Source organism: Psammomys obesus, unplaced genomic scaffold (assembly GCF_907164565.1).
Source record: "Psammomys obesus unplaced genomic scaffold, mPsaObe1.curated_primary_1811, whole genome shotgun sequence".
Lineage (NCBI taxonomy): Eukaryota > Metazoa > Chordata > Mammalia > Rodentia > Muridae > Psammomys > Psammomys obesus.
Window position 1 is genome coordinate 5375025 of NW_026585987.1, and position 20276 is coordinate 5395300.

The following is a 20276-nucleotide window of genomic DNA, read 5'->3' on the forward strand; positions in this document are numbered from 1 at the left end:
GTTTTGACTTAGTGAAGAGTTTTAAAAATGCCACATTATTTCATCTTGACAGTATTCCACTTAATTCCTCAGGGGATTAACTGCATTTAAGCCTCCTTTCCTTGTTTGAAAGACAAATGAGTCCCAGGAAAGGATTCCCACCTTGGTCATTACTAAATTATGTGTTTGTGTTTGTTTTTTTTTTTTTTTCTTCTCTAGAACTGCTCTCATGCTGGCTTGTGAAACAGGCAGCTCGAATGTTGTGGAAGCCTTAGTTAAAAAGGGTGCAGACCTGAACCTTATAGATTCTCTTGGACACAATGCCTTATATTATTCCAAACTCTCAGAAAATGCAGGAATTCAAAGCCTTCTCTTATCAAAAATCTCTCAGGATGCTGGTATGTGAAAGAAAATAGCCAATGTTGTTTTAAATTTATCCACTCATTTTCCCCAAAAGGATAAAGGAATTTCTGCAATATGATAACTTTTATTATTCTTCTAAACATATGCTTGATGAAAAATGAAGTGTTAAATGTTGTGTATGGTGTGTGTATATGTGTGTCCATGTGTCCATCCACCCAAAATTTGCAAAAGATATGAGTCATTATGGTTCTTAACAGCCTTTTTCTTTCTTTCACTTTTTCTCTTTAGATTTAAAGGCCCCAACAAAACCAAAGCAGGTATTTATCTTGGGGACGAGGTGCTTTTTTTTTCCTTCTGTTAATATGAAGATGTTGAAAATAAACATTGTGGTTCATTAGGACAGTGATAAAAACTAGCTGTAAATACTTAAGGCAGGACTGTCATAATTTTAAGTAAATGATTTGTTGTTACATGGGGCAAATATTTTCTTAACAATTTTATTGTATTGTTTCAAAAGTATGTACTTCATACTCACTGCCATTTATCTATCTATTTAATAAAGTACAGTGATATAGGCTGGTATGAAAATGTTCAATGTGGTTAAATCTTAAAACTAAATGAAACTATATTAAATATATCCTGTGGGTAATTTTATATATGTACACACACACATATATACATATATATGTATATATATGTATGTATATGTACATATATATACATATATATGTATGTATATGTATACATATATACATATGTGTGGTGTGTGTGTGTGTATGTATGTATGTATGGAGATATGTATATGTACACATATACATAGCCATGAAATTGTTAAGGTATTTGTGAAAAATGAGAGATTTGGCCTTTTAATTGTAATTGTAGTTTTTAAAACTATCGTTGCTGTTATGCAGAGTAGTGATGGAGATGATTCCTTATTGGAGTTTTTCCTAAAAGCATGTTGGCTCTCTGGGTATATCTGGCTGGTTGTATATTTATACAGCAAGGTTTTTAAGACTTAATAGCAGTTTTTAAGGTACTTAATAGCAGATGTATTATGCGCTAACTGTTGCTTATCAGGAAACTTTACCTATGAGGCTCTCCTTTTCCCTCAGTTTTAAAAGTGGTGAGGGTGGGGGCGAGTGGGAGCAGTGCAGCAGGCAGAGCGCTCTGCGTTAAGAGGGAAAGCTGACTGCGAATGCATTCTGTGCTGTAAATTATGATAGGCATGCCTTCATCTTTTCCATTTCTGCACACCTCCTTAATCCAGTTTTGTCTGTTTTGTTTTTGTTTTTGTTTTTGTTTTCTTAATCTTCTTGCCATGAAAGCATGTGTTGCTGGAAGAGCGCTTAGAACGTGCACGTTACTTATTGTTCTGTGGGCAGTGTATTCCAGAACTTGATGACGTTAGGAATGCGTAACTATCCAGGTTGTTCTCATGTGTTTGCTGCAGCTCCTTGCTCAGACTTTACTAACATAACTAACCCACCTCCATTCTTTGGACTGTGATAACTTTCAGCATGATCAAGTCTCTAAAATAAGCTCAGAAAGAAGTGGAACTCCAAAAAAACGCAAAGCTCCACCACCTCCTATCAGTCCTACCCAGGTAAAAGCAAAAGCTAACGAACCTTCCATAAAAGCAGAAGCCATCGTTCTGTATCTAGGTCCAGGGGGTGTAGTGACACTGAGCCCTAAGCGCACATTTTAAATCTTTATAAGTGCATTTAAATTTCAAGCTATGGGGCTGGGTATGTAACGTAATGATAGAGCACCTGCCTAGTGTGTGTGAGGCCCTGTGGTGGATCTCCAGAAGAACATATCACACACACAGAGAGAGAGAGAGAGAGAGAGAGAGAGTAAATGACAGTGTGAGTAAAGGACAGTGCCAGTTATTAAGCTGGAATATTGTGGGTTTATCTATCTCACAATTAGAATTTAACAGTGTATTTTTTTTAAGCCTCAAGGAAATTCCTCTAAATCTTATGACAGCTCTTTGCCCAAGATAATCTCAGATGTTGTTAGTTCCTCATATTAACAGCTCAAGCAGAACGCAGAGGGAAGGACAGGCTAGTGAAGACATAGATGACAGTGACTTTTAATTTCTTAAAATGTTGGTATAATATATTTGCCTTTCTTACTACATTTCTGGGTGGCTAATAGTAAAAGTTTTTGTTGCTGAGTTCATAGTCACAACTTCAGGGGAACAAGGCAAAAACAAATATATAATGTCAAATAAAAATAGGGTAGGTTTTATTGCTAACACAAGCATAGGCTATCAAGGAGATAATCCATATTTAAATAGTGGAGAGGACTGTCACATCTGGTAAGTACTTGTAAATATGCTATCATATTCATTTGTAGTATTCTCAATCCACAGTAGAACTTCATAGATTTTAAAAACTGGTGCCAGTTAAGATAGCAGCATTACTTATCGATCACAGCTTTCAGAAATAGTTGAAGCAACTGAAATGCCTTGAGAATTCCACCCTGAATTAAATGTCACCTACAACAGAAACCATACATACCTACTGTTAGGTTTACCCATGGGGACTAAACCATGGATTGTTCAGCACCAAAGAAGACAAGAGTTGGAAGACTCATCCTTTATTAGTAGTTTTCTTTTTCTTTTTCAGTTGAGTGATGTGTCTTCCCCACGATCCATAACATCTACACCACTTTCGGGAAAGGAATCAGTATTTTTTGCTGAAGCGCCCTTTAAGGTATCCCCTTTCCATGTTCAAGTTTCTTACAGTAAGAACCATTAGGAAGTTGTACTTTGGATGAAGTAAAATTTATAATTCTTAAAATAAATCCCATTTGCATGGTTGGTCACCCATTTACATCCTCCGACTTAGACTTAATAAAGATAAACTCTGAAACCCATTCCCTCACTTTGTCACTTCCTTTACTTTAACCAGGCTGTATTAATGGACTCTTGAGGTGAGCACCTAAACAGGGCAACATGAGGAAGTCATGGCCCTGTTGTTAGTGTCCTGATGTCTTCTAATATGGTTGTGGCTCAAGGACGAACACATTCCAGCCAATGGTACCATGAATTGTAACTTTCTAGAGTATGAAAGACTCTGATTCCTAACAATGAAAAACAAAACAAGATTTTTTTTCTTTTAAATGACAACTATTAAGCCAGTGTGGTAGCTCACATCTTTAATCCAGAACTCAGAAGGTAGGGGACAGGTGGATTCTGTGGGTTCAAGGCCAGCCTGGACTACAGACCGAGTTCTAGGACAGCGAGAGCTACACAGAGAAACTCTGTGTCAAAAACAAAACGAAATAAAACAGACAAGTATTTGGAATGGCTGAAGTTTAAAAAAGACCAGGCATTATTGAAGATGTGATGAAGTAGAACTAGACCAGTCATATTCTGCTGGTGGGGTTAGTATTTTGTATGTCTAACAATTTCTTTACAAGTTAAATGTGTGCCTACAATATGATCAAGCCCTATCTGTTTACCCAACAAAAGAAAAAAAAGCCTCTTCAAAGTTGGATACTTAAATGTCACTGCTTTATTCACACTGCCCCTAACCTAGAAACAGTGTAAATGTCATCACTAGTTCTGAGGATACAGGTGACAAGATATGTCTGTATGAGAGAATATCACTCAGTGATAAACTGCAGAGAAAAATGAGCTGCATGCTGTGCAAACAGTACCAGAAATGGAAAATCATTATTATGAATGGAAAAAGAAACAGCTACAAAGATACCCTTACTGTATGACATTCCATTATAGCAACTTAAAAAAATGAAAAAGGGGGAGTTCTGGCTGCCCGGGAAGGAAGCAGGCTGTGATTGGCTGTGACAGGGAAACTTTGAGGGGGACTGATGGAGATCTGTGATTGTCATAGTGCCTCTCATGAACTTGTTACATGTCTCATGAACTTGTCAGCTATCAAGGGAAGGGGTTTACAGTGTGTACCTCAAAGCTGAAGGAAAAGTGCACGAAAGCTATCTTTTATAAAAAGATAAACACCTGTCAAAAATATGCCACTTGGTTAACACTGACCAACTTTGTATATTCCTATCGTTGTAGCTCATCTAGATGAAACACTGATTTCTGACAAGTTGCTGTGTATCTAAAATAAGAGTGTTTAAAGGTCTAAGGAACATTGCCTTATACTGACAAATTTTCAGGGACAAACAATGTTAAGGGACTAAACTATCAGCCCAAGGCCATGAAAATTTGTATTCTCTTATTTTTCCTCCCTGAGAGCTATGTATTATCACATCTTTTTAAAAAAATTAATAGCAGAAAATTTAACAAGTTGTATATATAAAAAAAATTCCTCTGTTTAATATATTTTAGTGAGTGCAAGACTCAGATAAATACCATTTCTGGTTAACATTATTATTAAAGTAATTTTTTCTATCTCAGACTTTTGTACATAGTCCAGAAATGAGCTATTATATAACTAAAGTTTCTGAAAAATATCTGAGAGTGTATCCTCTGCAATATGTAATATTTTTTAAATTATACTTGTATAAGTAATTGTCTCTTTAATGTACGTATATTTTAACTGTGCTTTTCTGTAAGAGTTTCTACCGTTTTACTAGTAGACTAGCACCAGCTCTTTTAGACTCAAGGAGGGAAATTAGTTTGATTCTTAAGTATAATGGACACTATGTTTAGGAGAATTCATTAAAAGTAACTTTGTGTTTCTACATACAGGCTGAGATCAGCTCCATACAAGAAAACAAGGACAGACTGAGTGACAGCACTACAGGTAAAAACAGGAAAATTGTTTTTCCTTCCTTCGGCTACAGTTAGTTTTTACATGTTTACACAAAGAGAGCAGAGGCCAGTTAAGCACTGTGTGTAAGGTCGTGAAAACCAGCCTGTGCCTATCACAGAATTGCCAGCAATGCATGGGCTCTGCCCTCTATCCTGCCAAGGGCCTTAATTTATATGTTAAAGGATTAAGTTTGGGTATAAAAAAATATCTGTTTTCATTTGTCACTGACAATACTTTCTCCATTTATGAATGCAGGTAGTAAAGAGCATTAGCAGCTCTGACAGTGCCAACCGGATTCATAATTTCCTGTCACCTTATTCCTGTAGACATGTTCAAATACCATTTATTGTACCTCCCAGCAAAAGTATGGCAGTTATTGGAACTCCTCTCATTTTTTTTAAATTTTTTATTAATTACCTTTTTTTCATTTTGTATCCCCCCATAAGCCCCTCCCTCCTCCCCTCCTGATCCCACGCTCCCTCCCCTTTCTGCATGCATGCCACTCCCCAAGTCCACTGATAGGGGAGGTTCTCCTCTCCTTTCTGATCTTAGTCTATCAGTTCTCATCAAAAGTGGCTGCATTGTCCTCTACTGTGGCCTGGTAAGGCTGCTCCCCCCTCAGGGGGAGGTGATCAAAGAGCAGGTCAATCAGTTCATGTCAGAGACAGTCCTTCCCATTACTATGTAACCCACTTGGACACTGAACTGCCATGGGCTACATCTGTGCAGGGGTTCTAGGTTATCTCCACGAATAGTCTTTGGTTGGAGTATGAGTCTCTGGGAAGTTCCCTGTGTTCAAATATTCAGTGTGTTACAAATAAGCTTTCAGATTACGGTAGCCTATGTCTTCATCTCATACATTTACAGTTTGGAGGTGCAGTCCGTAGTTTTACAACCTAAGCCCTTACAGCATCACAAGCACCTCTGCTGCTACCACAAGCTACCCACAATGCCATGGGCCCTAAGTATACCCAGATGAAGAGAGTGCCAGTAAATCAAATACAGTTACAGCAGCTTCACCGAGACAGGGAATGGTGTCTTTTAAAAGTCTCTCCTAGGATCACAATTCTGAGGCTAGCCTGTGCTATGTAGTAAAACCCTCTCTCAAAAAGGAAAATGAAAAAGAGTCCCCTTTATAAGAGATGGAGATATCTAGACTTACTGTGTCTCGGAGGAGTATAATATATCTTAAAAATTATATTTAAATGATTCTATATTATTTCAAAGGTCCCCTTTTTCCAACATTTAGTTTCTTAGAGTATTGTACCTTTCATATATATGTGGATTTGTGGACTTCAGAAAATAAACTTTCCAATTCCTGGTAGAGATCAATTAATGTAACTGAATAAATGTTACATCTGGAGACATTAAAAGAGTCCATTATATCACAGAAGTCATTTAAACTTCAGTTGCTTAGAATTGTTCTCATGCCCTCATTCTGTTAATTCATCTCCCAAGAAAATGAGTACCCTCCGAGCTTCATGTCGGGGGGTGGGGAGGGACTCAGAAACTGTCAGGTGGTCATCAGGCATCAGAATAGGGCCTTATTATCAGACCCAAGGTTTTCTGTGAAGAACCATCATTCTTGCATGCATGCAAACTGGGATTTTCAGCTCCGCATTAGATGGCTGTGGAGAAAAGGAGAATCATAAAGAGCATCACCTGCTGTGCACTTTGCATGGTCTGTCACCTGTGCCCAGGGATGCTGCTCAGGGAAGGAGCACAACTGGACCACCCAGCACGGCGTCATCAGGTAGACATTGTCAGGGGAGACTTTCTGGACTCCGAAGTCAGTGCACTGTGTTGTTCTGAGGCAAGGCCCTTGTGTCGGGGAGCACTCGGCTCAGTGTTCCTTTAACTGTTGTCTTGCTATGAAAATTGGTACAATGAAAACATGTGATCCACCAATGATGGTAAATTTAGTAGGACTGGAAGAGAGCATTTCATGCTAGGTTAGTCAGTGAATGCTTCTTAGGAGACTTCAACCGTGTCCTGAAGGGTCCATGGATGGACTCTTGTAGATGAACAGTGAAAGTCTCAGATGTGTGTGGAGAGTATCTACAGAACACAGCAGGAACGGTGAATGTGAGGGAAAACAGAAATGGAAGAAAGGTTTGGTAAGTCATGAACCTGAAAGAGCAGATCTGAGGCAGACATAGATGTTCTGCCCCACCTAGGGAAAGTTTGTGGAGGAAGAACCAAAGAACCAAAGAAAAGACACACACACACATACACCGCCCCCAGTATGTGTTAGGAAAGCTGTGCTGGTGCTCTGGTGCAGGCGAGGGAGGAACACAGACTTAGGAAGTCATCTGCAGAGTGCCCGAGCAAGGTGCTAACTCCCAAAGTAATCAGGGTAAGAAGTAGACCAGATACAGAGAGTCCTCTGAAAGACTCATAGCTGCGATGTAGGAGGCACAGAGAGAAGTGAAGAGTCAGAACCGAAGTGCGTGGGACGCGTACATGCACGGCCTCCCACACAGCTGTGTCTGTGTTGCACTGGGCTTGCGATTCCACACAGGAAAACACAGGCACCAGAAAGCTGCCGTTGCTCCACCTGGCTGGGTGGAGGTTAGAGGAATAACACCTGATTTTTTCCAGTGTTGCTTTACCCTTCCCTTCTCTTTTCCCAAGGAGCTGACAGCTTATTGGATGTAAGTTCTGAAGCTGACCAACAAGATCTTCTTGTCCTATTGCAAGCAAAAGTCGCTTCCCTCACCTTACACAATAAGGAGTTACAAGATAAATTGCAGGTTGGTAAACAGATGACCGACACAGACAACTCTGTGGGGTTAAAGTATTCATCTGTTCAAGGGTAGTTAGGTATATTTTTCTTGAAATAGCCATGTAATTTTCTTTTTATATCTAGTTAGCTTCAAAACTCTTTAATGGCTTCACATTATTTGCTTATCAGTATTAATTAATTCTATTTCTGGAAATTGCTAAACTATGTATAATTATATATAGTTTGATAAGTATAGCAACAAATAATGTATTTTAAATATAGAATAAAGATAAAATTTGTTTATATAGGGCTAAAGAGGTGGCTCAGCAGTTAAGAGCACGGGCTGCTCTTCCAGAGGACCAGGTTCAATTCCCAGCACCCACATGGTAGCTCACAACTGTCTGTAACTCCAGTTCCAAAGGTTAGGCAGAGCACTAATCTGAATAATCTATGTATATAGACCTGAGTACTGAGACAGTGGCCATTTAGTAAAACTAAACAATAGTAATAGGTTCCCTCCCTCCCTGGAGTCTATGATCTTCTGAGTCATAGGCTCTTGACCATGTTTGTACAGACCAGGTCTGAGTTCCCTACTGTAGAGTGGCCTCAGACCCAATTAGAAACATCATAACACTGTTGTGTCAGGCACATATCTTGCCTGGCAAGTCATTATTGTAGCTCACAGAGTTCACCAATGGTAAGGTTGTTGATTTTTCTTTCCCATCAGCCTACATAGCACCTTCTGGATGTGAAAGTCAGCTAGCAGGGAGGACATTTCCAGCTCAGCTACAACTTGGTTTCTCCTTATCTTGTAACCAAAGTGTATTTTGGCAACTGAGTCAAGTTCTGATGGGCAACCAAGAGCAATGTAAATAAGCTGTATTGTTTCAGGGGCCTTAGGGCTTCTGTAGTCAGCACTTCAGAGGGAGCTGTTCCATACAGCCGGCTCTGGGATTGTCAGTTAGTAACCCATGGCTTCCAGCAGGAACATTGTCCATTCATGGAGAGCACCTCTATTCAAACTCTTCCTTTTTAGATTATAATTTTTAATATATTTATAAAATAAACAGTAAATGTCCACATGGTTTTTCCATTTATCCTTAGTTTTGGTTACCTATCCCTCCTTCCCCCTCCTCATCCCAATCCTCCTACCCACCTCCTTGCTTAGCCCTTTATACAACAATGTGTAATGTTCATAATACTAGCCACTGATTTAGTCTTACAAACCTGATGAAAAAAAAAAAAAACTATGCAGTGCCTTGGACAATTGAAATGCTATGAGAAACAAAGGAAATAGAATCAGAGGTTTCACAGATGAAACAATTCCAATCTTTTAAAAATATAGAAATGACCTGTCCTAGAAGAACGCCAAATAAGTTCACACTGTAAGTCTGGCTCTTGTGTCACAGACCATGTGCTTTCATGATCCGGTAGAACACATGCAAAATTATGGCACTGCCCTTCCATACCTAAGCTTCAGGTTGCCCCTTGCATTCCAGGTGTTTGCACACCTAGCGACTCCTAGTGTTACTTACATTCCTTTTTTTTTCCCAGGCCAAATTGCCCAAGGAGGCTGAAGCTGACCTAAGCTTTGACTCTTTCCATTCTACCCAGACTGACCTGGCCACATCCCTGGGCAAATCTAGTGAAGCCCCTTCCTCAGATGACAAATCATCTCCATCTGTTGAGGACACAGTGGGGAAATCCACTGCTGACAGTGATGTCAGAATCCAGCAGCTGCAAGGTACCTTGCATGATTTACAGAAGAGATTAGAGAGTTCCGAAGCGGAGAAGAAACAGCTACAGGCTGAACTCCAGTCACAAAGGACAGACCGAATATGCTTGAACAACACAGAGATTTCAGAGAATGGCTCTGACCTCAGTCAGAAACTCAAAGAAACTCAGAGCAAGTATGAGGAGGCCATGAAAGAAGTCCTTAGTGCGCAGAAGCAGATGAAACTGGGTCTCCTCTCCCATGAGAGTGCAGATGGCTGTTTGCATCACCAAGAGGCGAGGGTCACTGATGAAGAAATTGACACACTGAAGCAAGACCTGCAGAATGCTTTGGAAGAAAGTGAAAGGAATAAAGAGAGAGTGAGGGAATTAGAAGCAAAGCTTGTGGAGAAGGAAATAGCAACGAAACCACCTGCAGAAGAATGTGAGGAGATGAAAAGATCCTACTGCTCCATTATTGAAAATACGAATAAGGAGAAAGCATTTTTGTTTGAGAAGTACCAGCAGGCCCAAGAAGAAATCATGAAACTAAAAGATACACTGAAAAGCCAGGCCTCACAGGAAGCCCCTGATGATGCTGGGGACATGAAAGAGGCCATGAATAGGATGATAGATGAACTCAATAAACAGGTGAGCGAGCTGTCACAGCTATACAAAGAAGCCCAGGCAGAGCTGGAGGATTATAGGAAGAGGAAATCTCTGGAAGATGCAGCTGAATACATTCACAAAGCTGAACATGAGAGGCTGATGCACATGGCAAACCTTTCCAGGGCCAACGCGGAAGAAGCCCTGTCCGAGATGAGGTCTCAGTATTCCAAAGTGTTGAACGAGTTGACTCAGCTCAAACAACTGGTGGACGCCCACAAAGAGAACTCTGTGTCCATCACAGAACATTTGCAAGTGATAACCACACTGCGGACAACAGCCAAAGAGATGGAAGAAAAAATAAGCAACCTCAAAGAGCACCTGGCAAGCAAGGAAGCAGAAGTCACAAAGCTGGAGATGCAGTTCCTAGAAGAGAAAGCTGCCATGACCGATGCAATGGTCCCCAAGGATGCCTATGCAAAGCTCCAGGCATCCTTAGAAAGTGAAGTGAATGTGTTAGCAACAAAATTAAAGGATTCGGTAAAAGAGAAAGAGAAAGCCCATTCAGAGGTCGCCCAGGCTCGAAGTGAGGTCTCACAAGTGAAAAGGGAGAAAGAAAACATCCAGGCTCTCTTGAAATCCAAAGAGCAGGAAATAACTGAACTTCTGCAAAAACTCCAGAGAGCTCAGGAAGAAGTTGCCGGGATGAAAAGATGTTCCGAGAACTCTTCAAAGCTGGAGGAAGATAAAGATGAAAAGGTTGGAGAAAGTTGTTGTTGGGTTTCTAGCACTAAGTCCTAATAAGGTGCCCCAGCTTTTGCTGTACTAAAGATTTACAGAATTTATTGGTAACAAATTTGTTGACTTAGAGGTTCTGTGCATGTCTGTCCTTGTCACCAAAACCACTCTCATAGCCTGAAGAGCCAAGTATGTTGATATACACTTGTAATCCTAGCACTTGAGAGGCAAGCCTGTAGGGCTTTTAAAGATGATTCTGGGTATGGTGCAAGGATGGAAGGAAGCAAAAAGAAGTGAATTTCTCCCACTCCCTTATGTTCTGAATGGCATTAGAACCCCATTCATTTTTACCCAGGGACTGGTAGGGTAACATAAGAAATTGTTTTCACTTTAAGGCAAGATGTCCAGAGGTGTTGGGGCTCCTCAGACTTACTGTCCATTTCACCAAGAAACAATGCCCATATTGACAAGGAGGGAGGCACACCTAGAGCTTTAAGATGCAGTCTAGGAGTTAAGTCTACAGGTATTTGTTTGACTCTGTAGCTGATCAAGGATCATTTCTGGCCGGGCGGTGGTGGCACACGCCTGTAATCCCAGTGCTCTGGGAGGCACAGGTAGGTGGATTCTATTTGAGGCCAGCCCGTTCTACAAAGCGAGTCCAGGACAGCAAAGGCGGCACGGAGTAACCCTGTCTCAATAAAAACAAACAAAAAAAAATCACTTCTTGATTAAAAAAGAGCTGAAGTTCTCTGTGTCACAGAACAGATGTCTTCAAATAGTGTGTTTGAGCCTTGTTCCAGTTTAGATTTTTACTGCACCACTTTTAGAGAGGAACATTGGCGTTGTAGCTTTTCTTACCCTCATACACTCAAAAACACAATAGGCTTCATCTGAATGGCACAGGCACTGAGGTCCTTACTGCTTTGTCTGAATTTGTTATGCTTTATTGTATGGATTTCCTTTAAGAAATAAAAAAAAAGGAATTGGACTAGAGACTCAAAGAAATGACTGATGTTGGAGGTGTGGAAATACCCAGAATATTGCTTCTGCAGACACATTACTAGCTTAGTAATTCACTTTTTTTTAATTTTTTTTTCCAGATAAATGAGATGTCAAAAGAAGTTCTGAAACTGAAGGAGGCCCTGAACAGCCTCTCACAGCTTTCCTACTCCACAAGTTCATCCAAGAGGCAGGCCCAGCAGCTGGAAGGGCTGCAGCAGCAGGTCAAGCAGCTCCAGAACCAGCTGGTTGTGAGTGTGCTTCTCTTCTCAGCCTGTGGTGGGGTGGAGGCTGAGCAAGTTTGCTATCAACTTAGCCGGCCTGGCAAAAACACCGAGTGAGTCAAGGAGTCAGGACTTGTTGGTGAGAGCAAGCGAGGGAGACGCCGGTAGACTTTCCAGTTGCAATGAGACAGGTTAGCTGTACCTCTCGCTGGGAAGGGAAGATCAAGCGAAGGAAAGGATCCTTATATTCCCTCATCACTGTTTTGTCACTCTCCTCCTTCTGTGGTGCTCACTCCTCACTGTGGCGGTGATGAGAGAGCATCTTGTTGTTAGAGGGTAGTTGTATACATAATATTTGTTGTATATACAGTATTCAAAGTTGCTTCTTGGTTTTCCTTCCTATTTTACTACCCAGGAAGGCATGTACTCTCATATTTTTGTATTCTATGGCTATTCCAACAAAATACAAATTTGTTTTTAGATACAATCATTCTAGAGAATAGAACTCTGAAAATCAGTTTTACTAGATTGCCGTCAAAGCATGGCCAGGGCTGCTCCTTCATGAGGCTGAAGGGAGCATCCATCTCGTTGGCTGCCAGCATCTAGATGCCTCCTGCCTTCTAGGGCTTGTAGTACCTCGCCTACCTTCAGAGTACAGCACCTCATCTTCTGTTTGCACCCTCTTACCTCCTCTCTGCTTCTGACTTTCTTCCAATCCTTAGGACACTTGGCAAGACATCTGAAGCCTACTCAGATTATCCAGAATAATCTCTCCTTCTTTGTCTTTAAGTCCTTAGTGGTATCTGCAAGATCCCTTTTGCAGTTTAAAGATGTATCACTTAGGTGGCTCTTTTACTCTCGGCAACAGCTTTCAAAGGAGTAATAGTATGGGATCTGGACGAAATGGGAAAGGCGAGTTATGAAGCTGATGTAGATTCGAGAGGCTGGGTGTCAGGTGGATCCTTCACTCAGAAATTAAACACAACCAAATGATGGGAGAAGTAGGAATGGAAGGGAAGCTGTTGAATGGAGCCAGATGTGGTGGCACACACTTCTAATCTCAGCACTCAGGAGCCTAAGGCAAGAGAATCACTGTGAAGCTGAAGCCAGCCTGGAATACATAGTGAGCACCAGGCCAGCCTGAGCTGCATGGGAACACTCTACAGAGAGCCTTGCAACATGAACATCAAAGCTTCAGAGGTGGGATAGGAAAACTAGCTCAAATTCGGACGCTGGTGATGATGAGAGAATAGGTATTGATGAACATTTGTAAATGTTATTTATTTTTTTCTGAGACAGGGTCTCTCTCTGTAGTCCTGGCCTTGCACTCTGAGATCCATCTGCCTCTACCTGGGATTAAAGGCATGCACCACCACCGCCCATCTCATTTGTAGATATTCTTTTTAAGTAACCCATATTTAATGGTTTTAATTTTCATAATAGAGAGAGAACTCATTCTTTTAGAATGAGGAGAGTTGGGATGTGGGTGAGAACCACAGGAGCAGTCATGGGGGAACCCAACAAGGAGTGATAAATGTACCAGCCCCAGTAGGAAAGAGCCGTTGGGACTGAGGCTGTTCCTCATTTCTGTTCTTGGAACAACTAAATACTTGAACTCCTTGGGGACTACACAGCATTATCTATATACAATATCGCCTATTCATTTTAGTGAATAGATTTTATTTTTAACTAAGTGAACAAATACTCAGTAATTGTAAAGTTGCAAATTAAAAAAAAAAAAACTTTAAAATTTTCTATTATAAAGTTTACCCAAAACTTAATAACTCTTAAATAATTTCATTCTGCCTTTCATCTATTTCTTACAACATTCACTTACAGTGGATGTATTACTAAGTGTGTGTGTGTGTGTGTGTGTGTGTGTGTGTGCACGCGTGCGTGTGTGTACATGCGCATTTCAGATTGGGATTATAATAACTACTTTGTCCATAACTATTCTTCTAACATTGCTATACCAAAATAATTAAAATAGTGACAAGTATTTAGGGAATTCATAAGCCAGTGAATTCAGCAAATCTAGAAGTTTCCTGTGCCAACATACAGAAAGAAGCTGATGTGTAGCACCTGTGACAGCTTTTCATATTCAACATTTTCTTCTTTAAGAACCCCGCAGACCCCAAAGCTTGTTAGTAATATCAAGTTATCTCTTTCTAGGAGTGTAAGAAACAACACCAGGAGGTTGTATCGGTTTACAGAATGCATCTTCTGTATGCTGTTCAGGTATGGAAACACCAGTGACATCCTAAAGCAATATGGCAGCCTAGCCAAGCATCGTAGCAGGCACCTGTCATCCCAGAAACTGGGAGGTAAAGGCAGGAGTTCAGTACCATTCTCTGCTACATTGTGAGTTTGTGACCAGCCTGTGTTACATGCATCCCTGTCTCAAATAATATTAGTAACAATCATAAGAAAGCAGATGTTGCCCAAGGTGCCATCAGCAGACCAGCAGAATGAACTAAAATTAAAGGAGAGTCTCTCTTTTTGGAGAAACCTCAAATGCCTTTTGCTTTGTCTCAGATTTTATGTCAACAGGCTGTGCCTTGCGTACTGGTGGTAGAATCATTATTTATTGAGAGAGAATATCATTGTGAAAGATGTATCTGTCTTTCTCATCTTTAAATAAAGACCCAGGCTTTATTTAATAGTGATGCCAATATGCTCAGATCCATCAGCACTGCTTTGCTGTTGTGTTTTGCTTCTGGCTAGCTGGAGTGACATTCACAGCTGAGACCCCAGATTTTGGTAGACTTAGCTATCCACCAAAGGGAACCCTTCTTGCCTCATGGAAGTGGGAAGAGGGTAGCACTGACATTCTTCTAAACATCAGGGGAATAAGCAAAATGCTGTGGCTTGGCCATCTCATTCCCCAGGGGAGAAGGCGCTGTGACATAAATGAAGTTCTAATGCATATCTTCTGTATGAATTTCCTAGGGCCAAATGGATGAAGACGTCCAGAAAGTTCTGAAACAAATCCTCACCATGTGTAAAAACCAGCCTCAGAAGAAGTAAAATGGATCCCTTGGCAGGACACTGCTCCTTGTTGCCTCTCTCTGTGTCTCCAACCACTGCCATTGTTCTCACCCAGGGTGTGCACTGTGACTTTTTTTTAGCTTCTTTTCTAGCAGGTTCTGGGAACCAGTCCCAAGAGACAATGCCCTCCTCAGAACTTTGTAGGTACTTTAGACCAGCAGAGGTTCTGGTCCCTGCCATCTCTTCAGAATCTAGAGCTGGGATCAGCCATGCTCTAGATTAGACCAAAAGTCTGGTTTACCTTCCTTGGTACCTGAGCATCCAAAAGGCTTCAATGAGTGTTCTGCTGAGGCCTCCATACAGTGAGGTGGTCCTTGGTCTCTGCCCTTGGGCTGTGCCATTCAGCACAGGAGAGCATTTTTGTCTTCCGCTCACCAAACATGATTTCATTTCTAACCAAATTAGAATGACACTAGAAGTGAGTACTTGAGACCCTTTATCCTGTGGATTTAAAAACTCTAATCTTTTCCCTCTAGCTGCCTTATATCTCATTGCCCTGCTTATCAGTCTCACGGTTTCATGAGTACTATTAACTAAAATATAAAGTTTTAAACCAAGAGTGAACTGTCCTTAAAAGCTTTTAAGTAGACAACATACTGAAAATTCTCTATGCAAACTTGCCTCCTGCTGTTCTCCATGAAGCTCAGGAAATCCAAATATTTGTATTTCAACAAAGGACAGTAAACTATGTGTTTACAGCCAAAAGAAATGCCTCATGGTTCTTAACCTCAATTTTTTTAAAAGTGTTTTTTTTCCTCTATGATATTTTTATTGGCTTTTAAAGATGTTTTCATAGCTAAACCCCTAAATAAGTGAGATTAGATTATATTAACAGTATTTTTAGATAACCATACTTAAGACATCTTAAAAATGTAACCTTTTCCTCAAAAGTTTTTAGCTATAGCAGAGGGCGGTTATATATTCCAAACTAAGTATGAGCTGCCCCCATTACCCCTAGGACTTTTTGTAGTCTTCTTCTGACTACACTAAATCCTCTTTCCAGTCGAATTTGTAAGCACCAAAACTTTAACACCCATAAATAATTCCTGGAACGACTGTTAGTTCCAATCAGTTTCTCCATGTCGAAAGTAAAAGTCCTGATATAACATGGTGCACAGAAAAAGTCTTGGGGGGAAATAGTCTTTTGACCTTACTTTCAGGGTGAAAAATGTTTGACTTTCTTGCAGCTTCTCTTATGGCTCCTTTCATGAGGGAGATAAACGGAATATAGAACGTTCAGTGTGTTAATAAAAGTGGAGGCCCACTCTGACAGGGCCCATTGACTAGAGGGCTGCCTAGGCTCTGAGAGCGCTTGGCTGAACTGGGTATGATCATCTGTGTTAGGTAAAGACCAATGCCAGCAAAACAAAAGTGGCTTTAGGTTGGCAGTGGTGCTTGTCTGATTACAGCTAAGCATTTCTCAAAATGCCCCAAAGAAATGTGAAAGGGTTTGCCACAGAACTTAATGACAAAGCCAACTCCCCTCATACCCCTACACAGAAATGCTGCAGAGTGTAAAACTTGAGACATTTTGTAGGATGCCTGACAGAGTGTAGCCTTTTTCTTATGTCAGGATGCATATTTATTACAAGTATTCTGGTTAAATATTGAAAAGTTATATGCTGTAGTTTAGCATTTTTGTCTTTGTAATTTACAGAAATTATTGCAGAAAATAAACTTGGTCCATTTTGCATCCCTTTTGTTGTGTATTTGTTAGCAGACCTGTGCTTTTAGATGACCGTTGGTAACCCTTCGATGTAACGCAGGTTTTTGCGTCCTGCTCCATGCCTGGCCAGTGGCGCTCTCTCCACCTATCACATAAGAATACATCCTCCTGCCTCCAGGCTCTGGCGTTCATCCTGAGTGCTGTTCCATTTCTGCCACTTTCATGAAGTTGTCTCATAGTCCTGTAGGTCAAAAGTGCTTTTCATTTGAACTACAGGTTTTCTGACTAGCAGCTGTCACTGGCTTTTTCCCTGCCTCTATCTTTAATTTAAAAAAAAAAAATTTAAAGTAAGTATACCTTTTTATTTTATTAATATGGACAATTCAGTCTTGGGGTTAAGGGGAGACTATTCTAGTGCTCAGGGGGCAGGAAGATCAGGAATAATTGTTATCAATAGTGATAGCAATAATTGTTATCCTGGGTTACATAATGAGAGATTCATTATGAAAACAAATGAACAAAAACAATAAAATCAAACAAAATTTCGTGTAGGACCAAGGTTTACGTTAAATTCATAAAATATCCAATGGGAAAGAATTGCTGTTGCTTAAGTAGTAGCATTATTTACCGTAATATCGTATAGTAATACCATTTTCTTTCATTCATAGCTTGTCTTCCATACCTACATCGGTTGTTATTGATGCTTTATGTTATACATTGACACTTGATTTCATGAGATTTATGTGTGTGATATTCAGTTTATTTATTTGAAATTTAATGTTCCCCTCCTCTACCACCCCCACCCAAAAAAGTAAAAAAGAGATAAAATGTAAAGGAAATGCTTTTTTTTCTGTTTTATTGTCAAGTGCACACTCCCCAAGAGAATAATTGATATCACTGGAGCCAGCCTACCAATGCAGCGGAAGATTCATAGGAATGGACACTGGCAACGAGGAGTACCCTCCATGACTAGAAACCCAGGGTATTTCTCTAGGATGAATTAGTAAGCTAGAAACAGATATTTCCCTCCTTGCCTCTAACCCTTCATGTACCTCTCCAGAAACCACAGGTGACCTGGTAGGTGACCTGACCCAGTCTTATGTAGGAATGCATTTTAATGTGAAGGGTTTTTTAAACTGCAGAACTGTACTTCATAGCACTATGGTTTAGTCTACTGTTTCCTCAGTCTTTAATCTGTAAAGATTTTGTGTCTATAACAATGATGTAACAGCTATCCTATGTATAAATGCATTCACACTTGAGGATTTTTCAGGTATTTTTTTTTAAATACACACTTTAATATTTTAAAAAGTCAGCAATATCTGACATTCAATATTGGTTAAAAAAATGAAACAACTAATATTTGTTTATAAGTGAGTGTATGCCTGTCTTTCTGTTTCTGGGTTATCTCACTCAAGATGATCTTTTCTAGTTCCATCCATTTGCCTGCAAATTTTATGAACAGTATTCCATTGTGTAAATGTGTCACAATTTCTGCATCCATTCCACCATTGAAGGACTTCAAATTGACCATTTTTATGCTGCCCTCCCTCATGATTGAGGCAATATGGAGAGTGGAGTATTGGCCTCATTGTGTGAATGAGAAATAGTGGTCTTCTCTTTCATACTGAATGAATAATAGAATATTCATTCTATTTTTTCTTACATAAACTTTGTTAAGGCAGGCTCCAGGGCCCTCAATCACTAAACTCACTCATCCTAAGATAAACACATGATTCGCTGTGGGGGAGAATGCTTCCCAAACATGTTAAAGGACAGCTTCTTGCACTATGACAACTCCAGTAGCAGAAACACTGCCCAACAATGATGGAGGTGGTACCTTTTGAGAAAGTTAAAAAGTGCACTACTAGGCAAAGAGCTGGAAAGGGGAGCAGACTCAAGAAGCAGAAGATTTCTGTCCAGCAGCTCAGGGCTGAGAACTGCTGAGCATTGTGGGAGGGCATGGGAGCCTGGAGAAATAAAAGAACACAATGAGCTCTTACGATGGCTACCACAAACGGCTCTTCAAAAACAGCTAAGAAATATGAGCCCATGGAGAACCATCCACAAGGAGAATGTCCCAAGAGATGGGAGTGAGTAGGAATGGAGCGATTCCTTCACTTGTGTTATTGTTAGTCAGGCCCCAAGAGAGAAAGAACATGCCGAGTTAAGAACTTACTGTGTACGAGACTGTAAGAGGATGTGAGGGACAGAGAAGAGCAAGGCACAGCTGGATGGAAATGAACAGCCAAAGATGTGTAGTAAAGGCTTTCTATGTGTTGCTTTCAGAGAGTTAGGAAAAGCATAACCTAATATCAGGGTTCCTAGAAATTTTTTTGATGGCATTATTTATGTTTGAGTATGTGTACACACACATATATATATGAGGATGCGCCACAGTACAACATAATTCTCTTCTCTCCTTTGAGCACGTGGGTCCTTAGGATTGAACTCAGGTTGTCAGGCTTGGCAGCAAGCACTTTTGCCCTTTGAGCTCTATCTTGCCAGCTCACCAGGTGTTCTTTAAACTGGAGGAAAGAACAAGAATTAAAGGGAAGGATGAAAACAGTGCCTCAGCGGCTTTGAAGGGGAAGGGAAAATCTTAAAATGAGCTCTAGAAAGCATAATTAAGTAGGCTGTCTTCTGCACATTCTTGCCCAGTGATCCATTTCAGATTTAGTTTTTGTTTTTAAGCCAATAAGCTTATCGTAGTTATAGGAAACTGGTAATAGTCCTTATACATGACTGTACATACTAAGTAACATTCTGCTCACAAGGTTCATCAAACTGGTCCTGTCATCTTGTAGGTATTAAGGAATCACCCAATAGGTGAAAGGATTGCCTGGAAGACTGTTCTAGTCTCTTGTCTCTGGTTCCTTTTATTAAGCTTGCTCTGCTTCAGAACCCTTACAGTAACACTGTTTGCTGTTAATGTGTGCAGTAGTTTGAGTGAGAAATGTTTCCTTATAAGTTCAGGTGTTTGAACACTTGTTCCCCAGTTGGCCCTGTGGGAGATTGTGGGACATGAAGCCTTGCTGGTTTAAGTGCATCATAGGAGGTGGGCTGATAGCGAGCATAGCCTCTCCCCACTTCAGCTTTCTCTTTTCCCTGTGCTGGCAAAAGGTGATCAGCCCGCTTCCTGCTTTTGTCATTTGCTGCCATGCCATCACCACCGTTGTTCATTCTAACTCTCTGGCACTGTAAGCCAAAATAAACAAGTGGCTTTTGGTCTTACTATTTTATCACAGCTACACAAAGGAACTAAGACACCATACTACAGTGTTCTCCCATTTACATTAATTTGCTAATATCTTGGAGGTCTCCATTTAGATGCTACTTGTCAGAGAAGCCCTCCTAGACTACATTGTACAAGGTAGAATTCCCCTTCCCATGTGACTACATTAAATTCCTCACCTACCTTTACTTTTTTTTCCTTTTTATCATTTGCCAGCAAGATAATTCAGCTGAGT

General features: G+C 40.4%; 1 protein-coding gene across 3 annotated transcripts in view; it reads left to right on the forward strand.

The window, feature by feature from the left end:
• Rai14 (retinoic acid induced 14) overlaps window positions 1–16835 on the forward strand; it is a 147579-nt gene extending 130744 nt beyond the window's left edge. For 2 of the 3 annotated variants that reach the window (XM_055601023.1, XM_055601024.1), the window contains exons 9-18: window positions 199–377; window positions 631–659; window positions 1859–1945; window positions 2973–3059; window positions 5024–5078; window positions 7722–7840; window positions 9367–10890; window positions 11970–12119; window positions 14265–14330; window positions 15042–16835. In XM_055601023.1, the coding sequence (XP_055456998.1) occupies window positions 199–377; window positions 631–659; window positions 1859–1945; window positions 2973–3059; window positions 5024–5078; window positions 7722–7840; window positions 9367–10890; window positions 11970–12119; window positions 14265–14330; window positions 15042–15119 (2374 nt within the window). In that variant the 3' untranslated portion in view covers window positions 15120–16835. The remainder of the gene's footprint in view (window positions 1–198; window positions 378–630; window positions 660–1858; window positions 1946–2972; window positions 3060–5023; window positions 5079–7721; window positions 7841–9366; window positions 10891–11969; window positions 12120–14264; window positions 14331–15041) is intronic. The other variant, XM_055601025.1, reaches the window with a different exon arrangement.
• Window positions 16836–20276: the final 3441 nt, after the last annotated feature.